General features: G+C 49.7%; 9 protein-coding genes across 9 annotated transcripts; 6 read left to right on the forward strand and 3 right to left on the reverse strand.

The window, feature by feature from the left end:
• The first annotated feature begins 42 nt into the window (after positions 1 to 42).
• EJ05DRAFT_472964 (uncharacterized protein) lies at positions 43 to 4,136 on the forward strand. The gene is made up of 4 exons (XM_033743288.1): positions 43 to 300; positions 358 to 1,297; positions 1,357 to 1,472; positions 1,534 to 4,136. Exons 1-4 carry the CDS (start codon positions 269 to 271, stop codon positions 3,890 to 3,892), a joined length of 3,447 nt encoding a protein of 1,148 aa, XP_033604481.1. The 5' UTR covers positions 43 to 268; the 3' UTR covers positions 3,893 to 4,136.
• Positions 4,137 to 4,416: 280 nt separating this feature from the next.
• Positions 4,417 to 7,948, forward strand: EJ05DRAFT_434124 (RIC1-domain-containing protein; the record flags this gene model as incomplete). The annotated part of the gene is made up of 5 exons (XM_033741634.1): positions 4,417 to 4,782; positions 4,834 to 6,258; positions 6,310 to 6,577; positions 6,627 to 7,120; positions 7,199 to 7,948. The coding sequence occupies 5 exons, from the start codon at positions 4,417 to 4,419 to the stop codon at positions 7,946 to 7,948; spliced, it is 3,303 nt and encodes a 1,100-aa protein (XP_033604482.1).
• Positions 7,949 to 8,848: 900 nt separating this feature from the next.
• EJ05DRAFT_482832 (uncharacterized protein) lies at positions 8,849 to 11,017 on the forward strand (the record flags this gene model as incomplete). The annotated part of the gene is made up of 2 exons (XM_033745209.1): positions 8,849 to 10,086; positions 10,144 to 11,017. The coding sequence occupies 2 exons, from the start codon at positions 8,849 to 8,851 to the stop codon at positions 11,015 to 11,017; spliced, it is 2,112 nt and encodes a 703-aa protein (XP_033604483.1).
• Positions 11,018 to 11,252: 235 nt separating this feature from the next.
• Positions 11,253 to 12,097, reverse strand: EJ05DRAFT_507628 (uncharacterized protein; the record flags this gene model as incomplete). The annotated part of the gene is made up of 2 exons (XM_033747943.1): positions 11,446 to 12,097; positions 11,253 to 11,390 (listed from the first exon to the last, which is right to left on the reverse strand). Exons 1-2 carry the CDS (start codon positions 11,671 to 11,673, stop codon positions 11,253 to 11,255), a joined length of 366 nt encoding a protein of 121 aa, XP_033604484.1. The 5' UTR covers positions 11,674 to 12,097.
• On the forward strand, positions 12,060 to 13,603 carry EJ05DRAFT_530421 (aldo/keto reductase-like protein). The gene is made up of 2 exons (XM_033748973.1): positions 12,060 to 12,178; positions 12,230 to 13,603. Exon 2 carries the CDS (start codon positions 12,495 to 12,497, stop codon positions 13,488 to 13,490), a length of 996 nt encoding a protein of 331 aa, XP_033604485.1. The 5' UTR covers positions 12,060 to 12,178; positions 12,230 to 12,494; the 3' UTR covers positions 13,491 to 13,603.
• Positions 13,604 to 14,074: 471 nt separating this feature from the next.
• EJ05DRAFT_507630 (uncharacterized protein) lies at positions 14,075 to 15,391 on the forward strand (the record flags this gene model as incomplete). The annotated part of the gene is made up of 2 exons (XM_033747944.1): positions 14,075 to 14,659; positions 14,709 to 15,391. Exons 1-2 carry the CDS (start codon positions 14,125 to 14,127, stop codon positions 15,389 to 15,391), a joined length of 1,218 nt encoding a protein of 405 aa, XP_033604486.1. The 5' UTR covers positions 14,075 to 14,124.
• Positions 15,392 to 15,774: 383 nt separating this feature from the next.
• On the reverse strand, positions 15,775 to 16,874 carry EJ05DRAFT_482835 (small glutamine-rich tetratricopeptide repeat-containing protein A; the record flags this gene model as incomplete). Its single annotated transcript, XM_033745210.1, has 2 exons — positions 15,775 to 16,818; positions 16,872 to 16,874. 2 exons carry the CDS (start codon positions 16,872 to 16,874, stop codon positions 15,775 to 15,777), a joined length of 1,047 nt encoding a protein of 348 aa, XP_033604487.1.
• Positions 16,875 to 17,708: 834 nt separating this feature from the next.
• Positions 17,709 to 18,395, forward strand: EJ05DRAFT_496914 (thioredoxin-like protein; the record flags this gene model as incomplete). The annotated part of the gene is made up of 1 exon (XM_033746465.1): positions 17,709 to 18,395. The coding sequence occupies one exon, from the start codon at positions 17,709 to 17,711 to the stop codon at positions 18,393 to 18,395; it is 687 nt and encodes a 228-aa protein (XP_033604488.1).
• A 239-nt stretch (positions 18,396 to 18,634) lies between these two features.
• Positions 18,635 to 19,262, reverse strand: EJ05DRAFT_496915 (translation machinery-associated protein 20; the record flags this gene model as incomplete). The annotated part of the gene is made up of 2 exons (XM_033746466.1): positions 18,635 to 19,202; positions 19,249 to 19,262. 2 exons carry the CDS (start codon positions 19,260 to 19,262, stop codon positions 18,635 to 18,637), a joined length of 582 nt encoding a protein of 193 aa, XP_033604489.1.
• Between the last annotated feature and the right edge of the window lie 50 nt (positions 19,263 to 19,312).

Genomic DNA, 19,312 nt, shown 5'->3' on the forward strand with positions numbered 1-19,312 from the left:
TCTTTGCACAGTAGCAAGCTTCTCGGCTGGCCCTCGCTGCGAGTATGGGATTCGACAACCACCATCCCGAGTGAAAGTCAAGGGCCTATAAGTCGACTTGCCGATGTCTTCGCTGACTCTACGAACGCAAAATACTCTTACGCGACATCATCTACCGGACGCCCTGCTTTGTCCGTTCTTCCAGCTCTCGATAGCTTTCATACCACCCGCTCCGCCGCGCAATTGACGTCTCCATGAGTTCCTACAAGCAATCTTTTACCCCCGCCAAATGATTTGGTACCTTCTGTACCCATTCCGTGGGTAAGTCGATAGCACTCCATATCTCCAGATAACATATCGTTCATACGTGTTTCATAGCACCACCGAGCCCCCCAAGCTGCCGACTGATCACCCACTTCGACGAGCATTCGTGAGCCATGGGACTCGCACTTCTCGACATTGGCTTCTCTCATTGTTGCTATCCACGGCTGTAGGAGTATCTCTGTGCTATCCAGCCTTCTTCCTTTATGGTAGTTCCGCACACACTCCTCACAGTCTCCCCCGCCATGTCTGGACATCCGCCCGGCAATACGAAGGCAATCCGGAGACACGCGCAGATGTTGAAATGCGACCCATATGGATACATGGGGGTTATATGCAAGCGCTGGAGCCGGCGATATTTCGCGATGCCACTATTATACAGGATATTATGATAGGTCAAGGATTTGGAGAAAAGCTATGGCATCCTGTAGATGACGCTGCGAGTGATGCAGCAGTGGATCCACAGACCTTGTCGGTGTCACCATACCCTTGCAACTTATCGTCCGGTACTACAAATCATCAATGGGGATTTCATTCGCCCTTGATGTTCGCAAATTGCACGATATCGAGAGCTGAAACCACCGAGGAGTTGATCAACAAGCTGAACAACGGCTTATTCTCCCGCTCACATTGGAACATCACGCTTCGTCCTTCGACAGTCTTTGCGGGGAAATCTTTCATTCGAAACAGACTTGTAGCGGCCGATGCCTTGGTAATAACACTCTTCGACCGTCTGGGCTTCGCCATTGGGGATGAATGGCAGTCTAGGGCTGAAGCATTGGTTCGGGCACATGGCCATCATTGGACGTTCTATCCGGAAGGTGCCACAGTGACGCAGAGTCAACTCTACGAATTCCAGTTCCAACCGATGAGCCTCAATGAGGATATTTCGATTTCTCTGGCGTACTTCCTCACGGCACTGTACGTTATCATAAGTCTGCGCAAGCTCAGAGCGGTCAAAAGCAAACTTGGACTGTTGTTCACAGTCATCGTAGAGGTAACCTGCTCATAAGCCCAACCAGACGTCTATTACCCTCAAACTGACAGCTATATTAGATGGCTGTGTCTATACTTGCTAGTTTGACAATTTGCGGCCTGCTTGGGATCCAGCTTAGTCGCATCCCTCGCGAGTTTCATCCATTCGTTGTCTCAGTGATTGGACTCGAAAACAGGTAAGTCTCCTCCTCCTTTGTTATGAATGCACACGTTTTTAATGTCCCTCGGGCGTTGTAGGTTTCGCCTGATAAATGCTGTTATAGCTTACCCTCCTGAGATGCAAACGGTGTCAAGGATAGCTCATGCCCTTGGCGATGTAGGTCCTCTAGCCCTGGGATCCGCTGGCCAAATGCTCGTCATTCTATGGTTTATTTCGCGGGTTGTATATCCCGACATTGCTGCCCTGTGTACATTTGCAGCTATTGCACTGATATTCGACTTCTTCTTTCATTTGACATTCTTTACGGCTGTTTTGAGTGTTGACATACGACGTATGGAACTTCAGGAGTTCCTAGATCGAGCCAATCAATCGAAAAAGCAGGATAATCATGCTTCAACACACCGCATATCTTGGTTTGAAGCCATGGCTAGCGGAAACATGCCCTTCAGTACTCGGATAGCCGGCACATCTGCAACAGTCTGTTTCGTGCTCGCATTGAACCTACACTTCTTCAACAGTGAGACTGGGTTTCAACTGCTTTGGGATAGTCTGCATCTAAAACGAACATATCCCCAGGGTACTCAAGCAGGAAACACAATGCTACCCCCTCCAATCAATCAAGCTCGGACGCCTAGTGCATGGATGGAAATGCAGGACTACGACACCGCTAAAGAGATTATGCACATGGTGAAGCCGAATGCTCATAAGTTCATTGCTCGGGTCTATGAGCCTCTGAATATACTTTTGCAACACGCAGATCGCGAACACTCAAAACAAAAGTATCCGACTCTCTTGGAGATACTCCGCCAATTGGCTAACAAGCATTTCTTTTCCTTCGGGCTTGTCGTCGTGGTCGTGATCTCCTTGACCACACTTCTCATGAATTACCTGTTATGGGAAGAGGTCGCTGAAAACCAGGCGCACGCAGGGACTGGTGGAGACCAACTCTCAGTTCAAACTCTACCCTCACCTCAGTCCTACGACATCGCTAGAATTTATGCATCCTCAAAAGCAGATGTCATATCAGTCAGCCTTGATAGATCTATTGCTATATGGTTATCAGAGCCTCAAACAAATTCATACTCGAAAGCAACAGAGATCGACACGAAGACGCGCCAGATCATCTGGCCCGTAGCTCTGGCCACTTTTGACGAAGATAGTATTGTGGCTGTATTCTGCACTGACTTTGGCCAACTTGCTTTCTATAGCATGCGCGATAAACGACTATTTAAGGGCAATATCGCATCGGTCGATCTCCGAGGACATGCGCCTGTATCAATTTTTTTAATGTCATTAGACCTTGAAAATCCAGGGTCGGCCAGGGTCATACTGGTATCATCAGGTGGTCAGTTGCATGATATCGATTTTCGCGGAGGCCAAGTAGCTGTTCATTGCATTCACGACAAACATGCAACATCAGCATCAATGGTGGGAAACCGAAAGGATGGCTACGTGATTGTCACTACATTCCATGACGGAAGTGTTGCAGGCTCCAGGCATTCAGATGGGGTCTGGAAGACTGAAGTGGTTCCGACGATTCGTCCACTAAATGGCATGGCAGTTGCTTCTTCGAAGCTGCGTTCTGTGATACCCCTCCCCGAGCTCGACATGGTAGCCACTGTGGGTCCATCAAAGGTGGATTTGCTCAGGTTGCCAGGTCTTAAAATCGTATATTCATTCCCACTAGCCTCTTGTCACCGAGACTCGGTTCGCATATTGCATTCCGCTAGTCGTCAGTGCCAATGCTCAGGTACGAGCGTCCGTTCAATCGCAATCGTTTATACAGACTCAGTACATCAGAATTGCGTAGTGGAAAGCTATTCCGCAAAGGAAGTATCAGCTTTCATCTGTCTTGGACCTTCAAATGGACGTCTTGAGAATTGCCTTGGCCTTGAAAGAGCTCAGAAAGGTAGCATGCAGGTTGAGAACCCAGGTGTGTGGGAGACAACCAGCGTCCAATCCATATTGGGAGTTGGGAAGCGCACGAAATTTGGCGAGTCTTCAATGAGTACCTCAAGCAAGAGAGAAGACTCCAGAGCAGCTCCATCGCAGAACGGCTCCTTGACGACAAGGCTACGCTTGCAAAACAATAGTACTCTACGGAACGCAAATAAAAGATTATCAACAGCTGATCTAAGTAATGACAACCACGAGTGGAGAGCATGGACCCTAACAATGAACGGCGAGTTCCACACACGAAGCCTGGCTTCAAATGCCTTACCTTCTGCATCTTTGAGTACTCAAGAGGAGGAACTCCTAGTCCCAAGAGCTGGTCCTATCGTAAGAGCAGGAAAAAGAAGTGTGATTGTGGCAGTGGGAAACAGCCTCAAAGTCATCTCAACGGGTAACGAACGTTTCGACGGATCGCCGAATGGATTCGAACACCCTATGTCGTCTGTGAAGGGAAGGAAGAAGGGCATGAAGAAGAATATATAAAACAAGGCCTCAGCGTAGCAAGGGGCGTAATGGTGCCGGGCGTCGAAACAAGTATCAGTAATAAGGTGATGAAGTGAAGTAAACAGCAGAGCTCTTACGTTTGCGTGTGTCAGTCTAGGATTTTGTCGTTTGTATATACTGGGATTGGACGAATGTAATGACTTTAATGGGTACATATAGAGCTCGAGTCACTATAGATCGAGGCGTCATGGGAAACTGTATTTATGTATTGATACCAGGAGACACATAAAGACCCCTGCAAATGCGCTACTAATCAATAAGGCAGTCCGTAAAAACGATTATTACTCCTTTCGGTATCAAGCTCAGGACCCCACCACCCATCTATTAGGTACTCCTCGGCCAGGGCTTCAGGGATCTCCAGCTCTCGTCACCCAACAGCTCCTAACGCAGCTCTTTCAATTCAGCATTTATCGCGCCAAGAGGTGCTCGTTACCCGCGACAAGCCTCACAGTGGCTCGATCATGGATTACAACTACCATTGCCTTCGATTGTGCTAATGCGCCATGACTTATTGGCCCATTTCCGCTCCGTCCGTTTACGCCGCGAGCAAGCAGCAGCTATCAAAGCGAAACATTCGCACTTCCTACGATGGCTTGGAAGAGCATTCATCGACGGGACGAACTAATCGATTGAGTACCCAACATGAAGATGCTTCAGAAAAAGAATCGTCCGTGGAGGAAACCAATGTTAGCAGCGTGAACATTGACGCAACAAAGGCGTCTGAACCCTCCGTTCACCCTGGACCAGAACGAAGCCCTGTTAACGGAGAGCCTGATATAGCTGGAGAGATTATTGGGCTGCGCGTGACACGTAACGGACATATCTTTTCCACCATCACAGACTCGACTCTCACAATATGGCAGACCAAAGTAAGACATACTCATCGCCGATTCGAAGCTTCACTGACACTCTGGACACAGCCTACAGCAATTTTAGCATCTGTTCTACGATCAAAACAGTCTCTTAAAACGTATGGACCAAATGTCAACCTACTCTTACGTCCTGATTCCGCGATCTTCGTCGTTCAGACCTCTCTAGGCTACCTTATAACGTACTCGCTAGCGTCCGACCCTACTGCGAGAGTCTATAAACCTCAATTTCCCCTAAATAGCGTTCACAATAGGCGACACAGTATATCTGGCTACAAAGCTGGTAGTAATACAGAATCCATGGTTGGACCAGGAGAAGGAGGGGGCCTTCGTGAAATCAGTCTGCGATTTCGTATGGTCATCAAAGTCGACGCAGGCATTGCAAAGGCTTTAGCCTTAGATGAAGAGCTGATTGTTGCTACGGAAAGACCCGCAGCGATACAATGCATTCGCTGGGCTCCTGATAACGCTGGCAGTCAGACTAGTACCGAGCTGCTCAGTCGAATGCAGTGGCTAGGTAACAAGGTCACTATATCTGATATGGTATACGATCGCCCAATGAACCTCTCGACGTGGGTTACGAACGAAGGAAAGGCTTTTGCTGTTCAGCGCCTATCGCCGGAAAACGGACATGACACCAAAAAGCGCTCCCTTTTCAACGGCTATGCATTCCATGTTCCTGAGAATGATGGCGACATCGCGGTCAAAGCTGCAATAAACGCGAGGTTTTCGTTGATTGCTGTCGGGTGCAAGTGTGGATATATCTATGTCTACACGGCGCGCGATTACACGGGCAATATCCCGCTATCGCACAGACTTATGCCCGGCGCAAGCTCGTCAACTACGGGGGCATTGACCTTCCTTAGCTGGTCGCCTGATGGATATTGCATCTTCGCTGGCTACGAGAAAGGATGGATGATGTGGAGCGTCTTCGGCAAGCCAGGGGCAAACAGCTTCACGAGCGATCGCGCTTTATCAGAGAAGACCGAGGAAGGTTGGCTCCTGGGCATACGCGACGGATTCTGGGTTGGGGGTGGGTCACAACTTATGCTCCTCAGTCCGAATGACAATCGCCTCTGGATGCTAGAGATGGCTAGAAGCGCTGTTGCAGGGTGCTTTTCGTCCGCCAATGTTGCGCGGTCCTTGCTCCAGACGAATACGGGCTTCATGATCTACCGTGGATATGACCTCCCCGACATGACGGCGATATCTGCTGATACTTCATTGTGGCATCACGTCCAAGTTCCCGCTGCTTATCTAGCCGATCAATGGCCAATTCGGAGCGCTGTCATATCATCCGACGGTCGGTACGTTGCTGTCGCTGGCCGCAGAGGGCTCGCTCACTACAGTGTGAACAGTGGCCGATGGAAAACATTCGACGACACAAGTAAAGAGAATGAGTTCACTGTGAGAGGTGGAATGTGTTGGCACCAGCATGTCCTGATAGTAGCGACTGAGAGCTCGGAAGCCCATGAGGTTTGTACAACGTAACAAGCATTCTGGACATAAAGATTAACTCTGGTCTAGATTCGAACATATTCTCGCGAAGCGTCGTTGGACGACAGTAACGCTGTGCAGGTCGAAAGGTTGGCAGCACCTATCGTGCTGATTGCACCGTCGGGGGATGACTCCTTACTTGTTTACACCTACGAGAATATTCTTTACCATTTCATCATTAATATCACAAATTCATCGGTAAAACTAGTCCAGGTCGGTCAAATAGCCCTGCATGGTATTATACGTGCACCTCCCAGGGTTCGGGCTCTGAGCTGGATCCTGCCCGAAAATCAACTCCGTAAGCAACCAAACAAACCGAGCCATTCGTACCGCTAATAATAGAACAGAAAATGGTGATCCTTCTCAAGACGTTTCTGTGGCATCAATACTGTTTCTAGTGGATGGTAAACTCGTCTTGCTCCAGCCCGCTGCCACTGACAGCGGAGAATTGAAGTACGAGATGCGTATAGTGGCACAAAATGTCGAATACTACACCCTGATGCGGGACCAGCCTTCCTTCACAGTGGTTGAGCAGGAAGGTCTTCCTCCTAGCCCAGGAACAGAGGTCGCAACGAGCGGTATACATACGTACCAGGGTCACGACCTTCGTGACTCTTTGTGGTTCTTTGATGGCCACGATGTTCGCCTTTGGATTGATATTCAAGACGTCCTGATCACGGCTCCACTGGACACAAGTAGAGATCTGACAGGAGCAGTGAAAATTACTGTTGACTTCTATCCTCTCTCAACGCTCCTTAACAAGGGTATTTTATTTGGACTAGAGTCTGACCTTGTGCAGCGGCGAGATGGTACCTTTGCGTTCCTTCGCTTCGCAACTAGAGTAAGTCCAGCCCCAGTCAGCCTCACTCGCTTATTCATGTGATGAGATCGACGGTGTATTAGTGCTGATCACGGCCAGACGCACCTCTTCATACCGCCTCTCTTGCGGCACCACCTATCACACTTCGACTCTCCAGCGGCTTTGCACCTGTCACATCATTATGCTCATCTTGCCTACTTTCCTCACGCCCTAGAGATCCTGTTGCACGACGTACTTGATGAAGAGGTTGATGCTCCATCTCAGTCTGAGCATGCTTTGTTACCGAACGTTTTGTCGTTCCTGTCGTCATTCCCACAGTACCTGGACATCGTGGTGCAGTGTACGCGTAAGACGGAAGTCAGATCCTGGCGAACCCTTTTCGATCACCTTCCACCCCCGCAGGAACTCTTCGAAGAGTCATTACAACACGGGTCCTTGAAGACTGCAGGAGGATATCTACTCGTACTGCACACCTTTGATGAGATTAGTTCCAGCTCATTTCACTCCGTCAGACTGCTCCGACGAGCTAAAGAGGAGCAGGACTGGGAGCTTTGCAAAGAACTGGCTCGCTTCTTGATGGCCCTCGATGAAACAGGAGCCACATTACGCGATGCTCTTGCGTCTGTAGACCTACCGTCACCCCCTGCAGGCGCTCAATCGTTTACTGGTCGAGAACATCTCAATGCTAGTCTTGTACTCAGACCTCGGCCAAAGAGAAATGGCAGTGGTCGCCTAGATAGACAGTTCTCCTTCCCAAACAGTGCGGATGGATCTGCTTCAGACACGAGCACGGGGAGGAGTGGGAGCCCTGGTTCCATGGCCTTGGTAACGAACATAGAGAACACTTGAACTGCGCTGCCATAATCGAACCACGCAGACGACTGATGGAGTGACAGCCACGTAGGAGAAACCCTTGCATATTGCCATGGCGATCCTAGCATTGTGAGGAATATGATGGTAGGCGCCTACTAGACTCAGAACACTGTTGCTATGTAGATGAAGCCATATGTACGAAGAAACCACGTCTACTGCCTGCGAGCCAATAAATCATCGCTAGTGACTGCATTGCGTGCAAGATATAGGTCTTATGTTGGTACAAGAACAAGGCTCCAATATCTATGATATTTATATCACTTTGGCCCCAACAGTCCATATCCATGGATCAAAGAGTGTTCAGAAATGCCGATCCCAATGCCAACTCGTTCGTCGGTCAGACGCCAAATCAGGGCCTGGCGAACCACCTCCACGGTCGCGGGATGGGCCACGCCAACGACGCCAACCCATGGACACTAAGTGACTTTTAGCTCTGTGCTGCTTGTGAACATGGGCTCGAAACACCGCTTTTTGTGCTCTCAAACCAATCACCGAGCGCAGCTCGCTAAGCCAGACCCTATGCAATACGGCCAAGTCCGGTCGATTTGGATGGCAGTGAAAGCATAGACCATTATGAGATTTGTGATAGATTATTTGATGAGTACTACGTCGCTTTTCTCACATCAGTCTATTTCTACAGTCACTATCGATTGCGACCCTAAGTAAGCAGTGCAAAGATCAATCCCGGATAGAAGAATAATCCGGCGTGCGGCCTCTACACCGGACCCCAATCTGCCCGATTGCAGCTGTGCACAACACAAAGGCAGTCATTTTCTATCCACCGCCTTTTGCTCTTACGTCCTTATTGAAAGAGATCAGATCAAGCACGAGGAGCTCTACATATTGAGACGGCTCAAGACTTATTTCCATCTCACTATGCCGTCCCGGGCACAAAGCTACACCCGAAGTCAGCGCACACGCACGCGCAGAGCATCAAACACATCAGCACCACAAAAAGTCTCACTTCAGCAGCATATTCCTTTTACTTTACCCTCACCTACTAGTTCCGTCTTGCCCGTAAGGCAGTCACTTAAAACCCCGCTAACCCGCCATCCACATGATACTCAATTCGAAAATTTGGTGCCAAAACAAGCGACGCTCGGGGGAAAGCCAAGCAATGGCTCAATAACGAAATCTCGCGTGCAAAATGTCAGCCTGAAGTTTGTTACAGCCACAGGTACACTTGAAACGTTCAAGGACAAGCAGTCGCTCAACGAGATCCGACGGCATGTCATGGTCGATTATCTCAACAAGCACCAGCCGGAGCCCAACACCCTCCAACGACGTAGAGACTCCGTACAGGCACTCGAGCTACAAGGGAATGTGGTGGAGAATCCAGTCCAGCAGTTCGATACTCTTCGAGGTGCAATTTCTAATGAATATGCGTTGAAACTCTTCAAACAACCGAGTAAACGGAAATCACTAGCTTCGTCATCAGAAGAGGACCTTTCAGAGGATCAACAAGAACATAATAAACGCCCCGACCTTACAGGGTCTCTTGAAGATGTCAACAAGATAGCACAATTCGATACCGCTCTTCTCACCAAATTCGCCAAATGTGACATTGTTGATATTAAGCAGCCTCTGGTCATTCCTGCGGATATTTCAAGCTGGACGGCGGAGACTTACCAACGCAGAACTCTGGAGGGTTCGTCAACGGGGCCACCCTTAGATCCATTCGGCACAATGGTCAAGAGTCGCCATCGAGAGGTCAACAATGAGGCACTAAAGTACAACTGTAAATTTCTCTATGGAAGTAAAGCCATGGTCTCAACTTGGACACGTGACCTAGGCCATACTCCCCACGGATATATTGCGACATTATACCTTAGCTCCACTCATATAGATGTTATGAGAGGCTTACACCATGAGAGCATACCTACGAGACTGCTAAGAGACGAGAGTATCCAGTTAATCAGAGGGCGAGTTCACCCTTCAACATTTGCTCACGATACAACAATTCAGGCGGCACTGACTGTTCTCTGCGGTGAAATCATCCAAGGAAGTAGTAGAGAAGCGATTCAATGGCATGAAGATGCCATACTCCAGATGGTCTCGCACCGTGGTGGTCTCATGAAACTTGGCTTCAGGGAGCTGACCGCGATCATTGCAATGTGAGCTTCAATCTCCATTCTGTTTCTAATACCACCAGCTTACATGAAAGTGAACAGGGTATTCATGCAATCAGCAATATTTCGAGAATCACAAGCTCCAGAAACTATCTCCACCTGCATGGCCCGTCTCCAAGTCACCACCGCGGACCCAACTAAACCAGTCCCGGAATCCCCCCTTTACTGCCCCCGATCGGACGGCCATTTTACCACCATTGCAGTCCGGTGCCACCCGCACACCCTGGCGATTCTCTACGAAACACGAATACTCACTGACCTCGTCGTCGACGCCTCGCACCCCTTCCGTAGCATTAGCATCTTCCCCGGCGCCATCCTCTCTGAACCCGAGATGCACATGCAGCGCCTGCACGCTCGTCTCCAGAACCGACCTTCAGCTCACGATAACAGGCATGCTACGTATAAAGACTGGACTTACGAGGCTTGCCGGCTCGCAGCACTCGTCTACTCGACCGCCATTGCCAAACGCACGTCTATCTCCGCCGCCGTCACAATGACGTCCATCAATCGCGCGCAGACCGAAACGTCGCCGTACGCCGTTCTCGAACAGCTGAAGGCGGCACTAGAGAAGTCGCATGCGGCCGACGAGTGCTGGATGGACACTAAGATGACAGGCGTGCTCTTCTGGATCACGCTCGTCGCTGGGGCCGCATGTTCACGCTTCCTAACGCGATCGCCATCGCTCAGTACATATTCAGGCTTCGGCGAGGCCGACAGCGTCCGAGGCGAGTACGCGCCGCAGGACAGCGAGAGGTATTTGCGTAAATGGTTTACTGCGATCAGTGTGCGGTGTACGATTTTGATGGGGTTTGAGCATGGGATTCCGGTCTTGTTGAGTCTGAGGAAGATGTTGGCTGTGCTGGAGTTATTGACGCCCGGGGGTGGAAAGAACGATTGGGGCGAGGTGCACTTTTGAGGGCGAGGGTTTTACCGGGATTCTTGTCAAGGCTGTAAAAGATACTCTGTTGGTGTTGGAGAGGCGTACTGTTCAAGGAATTGCGATTCTTTATTTGAGGACTCTCTGTCATACAGTCGTTATCATATTGGCACCTCTTCTGATCTTATCATAAGTTGTATTTAGAAGAAATCGCCGCAAGGCTTTCCATCCCTGTCCATAACTACCCCTCGACAATATACCGTGTTCCTGTGCCTTAACCGTGTGTGACCTTTCTGACCGTGTTGTCTTCACCAACATGAATGTTGAGTCTGTCAGGGTTGTGATCCATGGTCATCATGTCACCCTCCTTGACTACTCGGTGCGTCTCCGGGAGGTCTTTCTTTGCAAAAGTCTACACGGACAAGTTAGCCTTATATTCAAGTTTACGGATAAGGAGGAAGACCTACAGTCTCATTACTGGTTTCACCAATCTTCTTGCCCATCAGCTTAGTCTGCCAGTCGGAGCTCGAGGACGAGTCCTTGGAGTTGAGGCCGGGGACGACGAGAGGCATGTTGTGTTGTCGTGAAGCGTGTAGTGATCTTGTTGTCTCGTAGATTGCTCTTGCAGAATTCTGGACAGGTTGCTTGTGAGTTGGGAGTAGATTGTGAAGGCGGAGACGAGGTTTAAGGGTCATGGACGAGCACTTGAAGCCTGATTGTTCACTCCCTTATGCCGCTGGTACGCGTGCCAGGAGGGGCAAATGATGACGTATGAACCGCATAGGTATAGTTGAGCACGATGGTACGAGAGATGCGTTTCACAACATCCATCAATCATCACAGGTATAGATTCAGCCTTGCAAGTTTGATGAATTGGCCACCTTCATTTGAGGAGACTGAGGACTCGTGATAGTATGCTTGCTTTGATGTCCCTTGCTCAATGTTGAGCAATGTTATACCTACCACCAGCAACCATTAGCTCAAAAATAAACTGCTCCGGACATGTGGCATTCTATATCTCCATCATTACAAACCCGGAGATCAGGCAATAAGAGGATACAGTCGAGTTTCACCGAGACTTACGTAGACAGGGGGTCCCGAGGGTACTCAACGTGGCAGTCACCGGATATACAAGTTATACACAAGTCCGAAGTGGGCTTCTTTGGATAGCTAGGTCATCGAGCGCCAAGACAGATTTCAGTGAGAATGGATGCGTATCCAGACTAACCCCAGTAACTAACTATGGATTAGAGCTAAATCCGTGACGTGCACACTTTTACTTATCTCCGAATAAGTTGGAAGTCTTCAGGTTGTTCGTGCAGTGAAATCTAACTTCCAGCGTTAGACTCCCACTAGTACATCCATATAAGAAGAACGGCCTGCCCTGTCAAGAACAGCGTCTCTCACTATTGCCCTACCTCGATCATAAACTACAAAGACAGCGTCAGCCCTCACCGTCCAAAATCTATTATCAACGATTTTACTCAAGACTTTACATTGAATTATCTTCAAGAAAATGTCGCAACAACTCGTGGGAAAACCAGTCAGCAAAACTGGGTTTGGTCTTATGGGTTTGACTTGGCGCCCGACCCCGATTCCATTCGAAGAATCCATCGAGATTATGCATCAGGCATTTCATAAGCACGGCGCAAACTTCTTCGTTGGAGGGGTCTTCTATGGCCCACCAGAGCGTAACAGTCTACATCTACTCAAGGCATATTTCGATAAATATCCTGAAGACGCTGAAAAGGTCATCGTGTCAATCAAGGGCGGCAATGATCCGAAAACCCTGGCACCCCAAGCGAATGAGAAGGACTTGACTGCCGATATTGAGTTCTGCCTGAAAACTCTAGACAACAAGAAAATCGACATCTTCGAGGCGTCTCGTGTCGATCCCAAGGTCCCGATCGAGGATTCCCTAAGCTACATCAAGAGATATGTTGATGCTGGCAAGATCGGAGGCGTGGCCATCTCCGAAGTAAATGCCACTTCAGTCCGGAAAGCAGCCAAGTTCACAAACATCGTCGCGTGCGAGATTGAGTTTTCGCTTTTTCATACTGCCCCTCTCACGAATGGGGTCTTCGCTGCCTGCAAGGAGCATAACATTCCCGTTATTGCGTACTCACCACTGGGCAGAGGCTTTTTGACTGGCCAAATCAGGACACCAGAGGACATTCCGGAGGGAGACTTTCGCAGGACTATCCCACGCTTCCAGGGCGAGACATTCTACGAAAACATCAAGCTAGTGAGAGCCATCGAACAGCTGGCGGAAAAGAAAGGATGCACATCTGGGCAAGTTGCACTTTCTTGGATTGAGCAGCAGAGTGGGAGGAATGGTAATCCTGTTATTATTCCCATTCCAGGGACTACCTCACAAAAGCGATTGGTTGAGAATATGGTTCGCGTTCACCTCACAGATGAGGACTTTAAGGAAATTGATGGAATTATTGCCAGCATTCCAATCTCCGGCACACGATACGGAGGACACGCTTTGTCGGTTATTGATGGCTGAAGGAACGTAGAATCAAACGAAAGCCCCAAATAGAGACTTACGAATGAAGCTGTAATACATACAGAATAGTATGCCGACATTTCAGATCTAATAAAAATCCTCCTAGTTGCCTGAAAAACGCGCGTTCTGACGCTTATCCATAAATTTTAAGAATTACGTCTGTATGTCAACACATTAGCTTGGGACGAGGAATCATGAACAAGTATGGCGTTGAATAGGAGCAATAATGTGTCAGATCAAGTGTAGTGTGTTTTTCATTCGCTCACTCGGTTATCGCGTAACGAGAACCGTAACGAATTGCAGATTGATGTTCATCACGATGCGTAGGAATCAAACGATAAGAGATACTCCACTTACTGTTCGGCTAGTAGAAGATGACAGTTATCTGAATTCGACATCCTGCTGATGGGCCTATAGCTCACATTTTTTGTTATTGAGTGGTGACAACGGTGACATGAATATCGAGAGAGAAGTGGTGGCGGCACGCCTCTCATGGATTTAATGAGCTACCCACAATGAGACTAGCTTGCCGCGTCGCGATCTAATCTAAAGTCGGACACTCCTCAGAGTCGTTGGTCGACAACCAACCAACACGACAGCACTTCATACACATAATCCATACCGTACACCCATCATGTCTTCTGCTGGCTCACCTCTCTCTCCAACTTCACAACTATCATCCCTTGACGAGCCGCTTTCCTCCTACGACTCTGAAGACTTCGACGACGTAAAGCCCAAGAGGAGTGCTCGACGCTCTCCCGATGCAGACAAAGGCAGCGGACGGCCGACTAAACGTCAACGACGTAGGGAAGCTCGCCCTCACTTAGACCCTCCCCCTCCGGCCGAAGTAGATCTATACGAGAACGAAGTGGTATCAGATGATACCGATGGCAGCGTCCCTGCTTCGCCGAGCCACCCTGGTGATGAAGACGTACACGAGCGGCAAGTAACTTGGTGCAAATGGGACGGCTGCCAGGCCGGCGACATCGGGAATATGGATAAGTTGGTGGAACATCTTCATGAGGACCACATTGGAGTGCGACAGAAAAAGTACTCGTGCGAATGGGTAGATTGCTCCAGAAAAGGTATACCACATGCCAGTGGGTACGCATTGCGCGCTCATATGCGGAGCCATACCCGAGAGAAACCCTTCTTCTGCACATTACCTGGTAAGACGATACGTGAACACAGTCATGTGCCCCACTGATATATGTCCAGAGTGCGATCGTTCGTTCACCCGCTCCGATGCGTTAGCAAAGCATATGCGCACCGTCCATGAGACTGAAGCCCTCCGCCCATCAGATCCCGTCCCCAAACACCACTCGTCCAACGTTGGCAAGACCTACCAGCGCCTCAAACTCATCTTCAACAAAAACAACGGTGATAAAAATGACTCCCCACCACCTTCATCCCCAGGCATGTCCAATCCAATGCACCCTGATCCGAATCACGCCCTCAACAATGTTCAATACTACGCGGATCCAAGCACACCCAGCGGCGTTGGCCGTATCTTCCCCAATGACATCCACTTCACTCCAGAAGAGCTCGCAATGCCAGCCGATCAGCTTTTCCATCTTCTTCGTCGTCAACAGCATTGGGCGCTACAAGAGTCCGAGGAGCTGAAGATTGAGTTTGACGACCTCGAGAAGAAGCGATTTGAGGAGTGGATGCGCAAGGAGCTTGTGTTGGAAAATATGCAGGAAGCTGACTTGATGCGTATGATGCGCAATAGGCAAGACATGGGAGTCGCTGCAGATGGCCTAGAGGGCTTGTGGAGGGTCCTTGAGGAGGATGTAGCACCCTCAAAGAAACTGGAGATTAAGGGGAAGCAGCCTTGGTGGCGCACTGTGGTTACCAGCACACCAACCGACGGTGAAGTACCAGATCTCAGAGGAGCATAGGAGTCGGAAGATTGGTGGCACAGGGGTGTATGGGGCAATGGAACTTTGTAATGCATTTACCGGCGCGGAGTTTCATGGATTACGTTTAGGGAAACACACGATCGTGTACTACGGACGCGGCTTGTTATGTTAAAGGTCTGGCTTTCTCCCAAGTCCTTAAGGCACGTAGCACTAATGATCCAATGTTACCCATCCCATGGTACTTCTATAGCAGAATAATGCTACACATGGCACGTACGCTAAAGGCTGTTGCTAACAATAGAGGCAATTATTGACCACCTCCAGGGGCTCCTCTGCCTGCTCCACCAGCTCCAGACCCCATGAAGTTGCGCGCCCTACCGGAGTGTTAGTATAAAGTCTGAATGTCTAGCCGATATATGTACTTACATCTCAGCAATACTCGGATCGTTCATCAGACTCGAAAGATCAGGCATGCCACCTCCCTGTCCGCCATTATTTACCCCTTGGCCACCACCGCCTCCTGAGAAGTTCTCGGCCATCTCTCTTAGTCTCGGGTTGCTCATCAGGTTGTTCATCGCATCTGGGTTGCTCATCAGGTTCTGGGCCATCTGCCTCATCATTGGATTGTTCATCAATGCGCCAAGATCGGGCATGCCACCTGCACCTGCACCTCCGCCTCCGCCAAACATTCCAGCCAGCGCAGAAAGATCTGGCATACTACCAGCTCCGCCACCCGGCATGCCTCTTGATGCATCTGGAGCCCCGACATCTCCGGCCTCTTCTTCATACTTTCTCTTTGCTGTCTCGTAGCCTCTCTTCATGGCATCACTGCCTCCGCTACCCTCGGCGTCGATACCTGCCTTGTAGGCCTCCATACTGCCTTTAGCATCACCAAGCGCATACTTCGCAAGTCCAAGTCTGCTCCAAGCCTTTGTGTACTTCGGATCCGCAGCGACCGCCATCTCGGCATCTTGCTTTGCCTCTTCGTGCATCTGCGATCCACTGTACGCCGCAGCACGATTGGAAAGGTAAATAGGGTTCAGCGGAGTCAAATCCAGCGCCTTAGTGTAGAACTCGATTGCTGACTTGTAATCCTTCTTCTGCATTGCCGCGTTGCCCTGACCTTTGAGCTTTTCGGCCTCCTCCTTCCCTCCTGCGCCTGTCGCGCTGGTCTGTGGTGTTGCCGGTCGTGCTTCCGTCGCACTGCTTGGACCCTCAGTGCTGGGTGTGCTGCGCCCCTTGAGTTTCTCATAGACAGAGTATATGGAGAGGAGATTCTGGCCGCCGAGGGCGTCGGCCATGGCCTTTGTGTCGGAGGCATCGACCTTGAAGGCTTCGGCGATACAGTTGGTGGCAATCTCGATTGACTCTACGTCTTCGCTATCTATGGTACCGTCGGTCGCAGAGGTGTTGAGGAAGTTGATCATTGCGAGCGCGAGGCGCTTCTTTGAGGTTGCTTGGGAAGCCTGGTGGGGTTTTTGTTAGTTGGGATATTGCAGAAGTTGTCGACTGGGATTACCATGATGGCTTATGTTAATATGGAATGGTACTGTTTGAGAACGTTCTTTTGCAAGTCCGTTGCACAATATCTGTTACCAAAGATGTTCTTGTTGCAACCCAGGCGACATATGCAAGGTAACATTTCGAAGCAGTTGGAATCACTGAGGTGGAGCTAGTTGGACCGAAGTATTACCGTAGGAGTGAGTAACAACCTGTTGCTAGCACACATCAATTTCATCTAAGATCTAGAGTTATAGAAAATACCGAACTATATCCAACAGAGAAATTCATACTATGTGGTGGATGGACTTTCTGACTACGAACCAAATCCTCACGATCAGCTATACCTCCAAGCACAAACTAATGGCCTGACGACGAGGTCGCAGCCAATGCAGCAACGTAGGCTGTTACGTAGCGTACCGTCGAAATCAAAGAACTATGAATATTTCATACGCGACCACCAGGCCCATTTTGCACACGGGGTCAGTTGGTTCATATGTCCCTACTATGCTGACGGGACAGCGAGTCTTTTGTCGTATTCGCATTGGTTGCTGCCAAGGCTTGTTGTTTCTTGTTCGTTTTTGACCATGGATTGCTGATGCAGGATCCGGAACATTACTTCATTTGTAAAAACTGATGTTCTAGGGCCCAATGCTTCGCAGGATTCCCGTATGTATCGTTAGAAGCCATACAGGACTAATCGTAGCTATTCCCCGCGCCGACCTGACCAATGACGTCTAGCTCTTCGGCTTGACGGAGAATGCTCAGTCATATAAAACGTAGGTGAATAGTGGGCTATATCTGACCTCTCCTTTACTCAATTGACACCACGAACTTTCAAACGAAATCTCCAAAAATGGCGCCTATCACTCTCTACTTTCTTCAAGCCTCACGCTCCATCCGGATCGCTTGGCTCCTCGAGGAACTTAAGATTCCTTACGAGACCAAGTTCTATTGGCGAGAAAACAATAAGGCACCACCCACGTTCAAAACCGAGTCTGGTAGTCCGCTTGGTAAAGCTCCTGTCATCCGTGATGGAGACAATATTGTCTATGAGTCCGGCGCTATCGTCGAATATCTTGCTTCGAAGTACGATCCGGACCACCGCATCATCCCCGCGAACGATGATCCCAAGTATCCGGATGTATTGCAGTGGATACATGCTGCGGAAGGGCAGATTCTGCTACATGCCCTGAGCATCACCTACGCAACGTGGATGAGTCCTCCAGCTGTCAAGGAGTCTGGCGGATTTGACAAGCTGCTGGAGAATCTTTCTATCAACGTAGTACGGGACTTCGACTGGCTGGAAGGAGAGCTGGGAAAGAACTCTGGTGACTTCCTAGTCGGTAATACAGTCACTGGCGCAGACATTATGACTGCATTCAGCGCGAGATTTGTCCTCACTAGAGAGCTGGGAACGAAGGGGAAGACATGGTCAAATGTGAACAAATGGCTAAAGAAGTGTGAAAGTACGAAAACATATCAAGACGCGGTCAAGAAGACGGGCCACTCGTTAGATAATGGTGGTAATAAGCCGCAGTAGACGTCGCAGGTCCAGACCACTTTGTGGGACTCTGCTAGTAGAAGCGTTCATAGCTTCCAATCCATATAAGGTGTCAAGCCAATGGTACGACGACCGGGCGGACTTGACATCCTTGGATGCTCATGCTCCATGCGCGCCTCTGCCGTATATGTTGGTCTTGAGACTTCTTTGTATCTCTTCTGCACTTCTCCATTTCCACGGCCGTCCCCTTCCTTACACTCGCTGTACACAGCTTTGTTTCAATCCAAACCCAGGTTCCACAATCCATCCCCTAGGTAATGACCTGCTCTACAAGCCTGGCCCTTTTTCTTCGTCTTCATATCGGCCGTTCCCATTGCGAGCTGACCCACAAAACAAGCCGTTTCTTTCCCCTCCGCCTCAATCACCACGACGTCTCCCTCGTCCAGCTCCTCCTTGCCGTACCTGAAATCCGAACCACCGTCCGCGACCGCCTCACCCGGTAATCGTCCACCAGGAGATGTTAGACCCGGAACCATCAGCGAGGCACCTGACAGTACGAAGCGGATAGCGCCACGGTCGATACGGAGCTTAGAGAAACACTGTGGGTATTTGTGCACGAGAGTAAGGTGTGGGAGGAGCGCATCGTCCATATGTTGGAAGAAGAGAGGGCGCGGGCCAAGTGTGTACAGAGAGCAACGGTCAGGGAGCTTCACCAAGTCTAATTGCTCTTTCTTGGGCAGTATATCGTCGATATATGGTTCAAGAGCTGGGTATGTGTCCAAGACTTTCTGGCGTATGGCGCGCTGTGCGGAGGACTTTACTTTGGACTTGGAGCCCGCGGAGATGCTATGTGACCGTCAGCCTTGGTCGTGACATGGTTGAGCTTGCCTACTCTTTCTTGAACATGTTGGAGTGTATCGTAGTGGTTATGTGTCGATGTTTTGGTGAAGATCAAG

Source organism: Pseudovirgaria hyperparasitica (assembly GCF_010093815.1).
Source record: "Pseudovirgaria hyperparasitica strain CBS 121739 unplaced genomic scaffold EJ05scaffold_2, whole genome shotgun sequence".
In the NCBI taxonomy this organism is placed as follows: domain Eukaryota; kingdom Fungi; phylum Ascomycota; class Dothideomycetes; order Acrospermales; family Acrospermaceae; genus Pseudovirgaria; species Pseudovirgaria hyperparasitica.

Excerpts from the sequence above, each read along its gene's own strand:
- EJ05DRAFT_530421 (XM_033748973.1), top strand. The coding sequence starts at position 12,495 with ATGTCGCAACAACTCGTGGGAAAACCAGTCAGCAAAACTGGGTTTGGT.
- EJ05DRAFT_472964 (XM_033743288.1), top strand. The coding sequence starts at position 269 with ATGATTTGGTACCTTCTGTACCCATTCCGTGG. Across the intron at positions 301-357 it reads CTTCTGTACCCATTCCGTGG|CACCACCGAGCCCCCCAAGC; the intron begins GTAAGTCGATAG and ends CGTGTTTCATAG. Across the intron at positions 1,298-1,356 it reads TGTTCACAGTCATCGTAGAG|ATGGCTGTGTCTATACTTGC; the intron begins GTAACCTGCTCA and ends CAGCTATATTAG.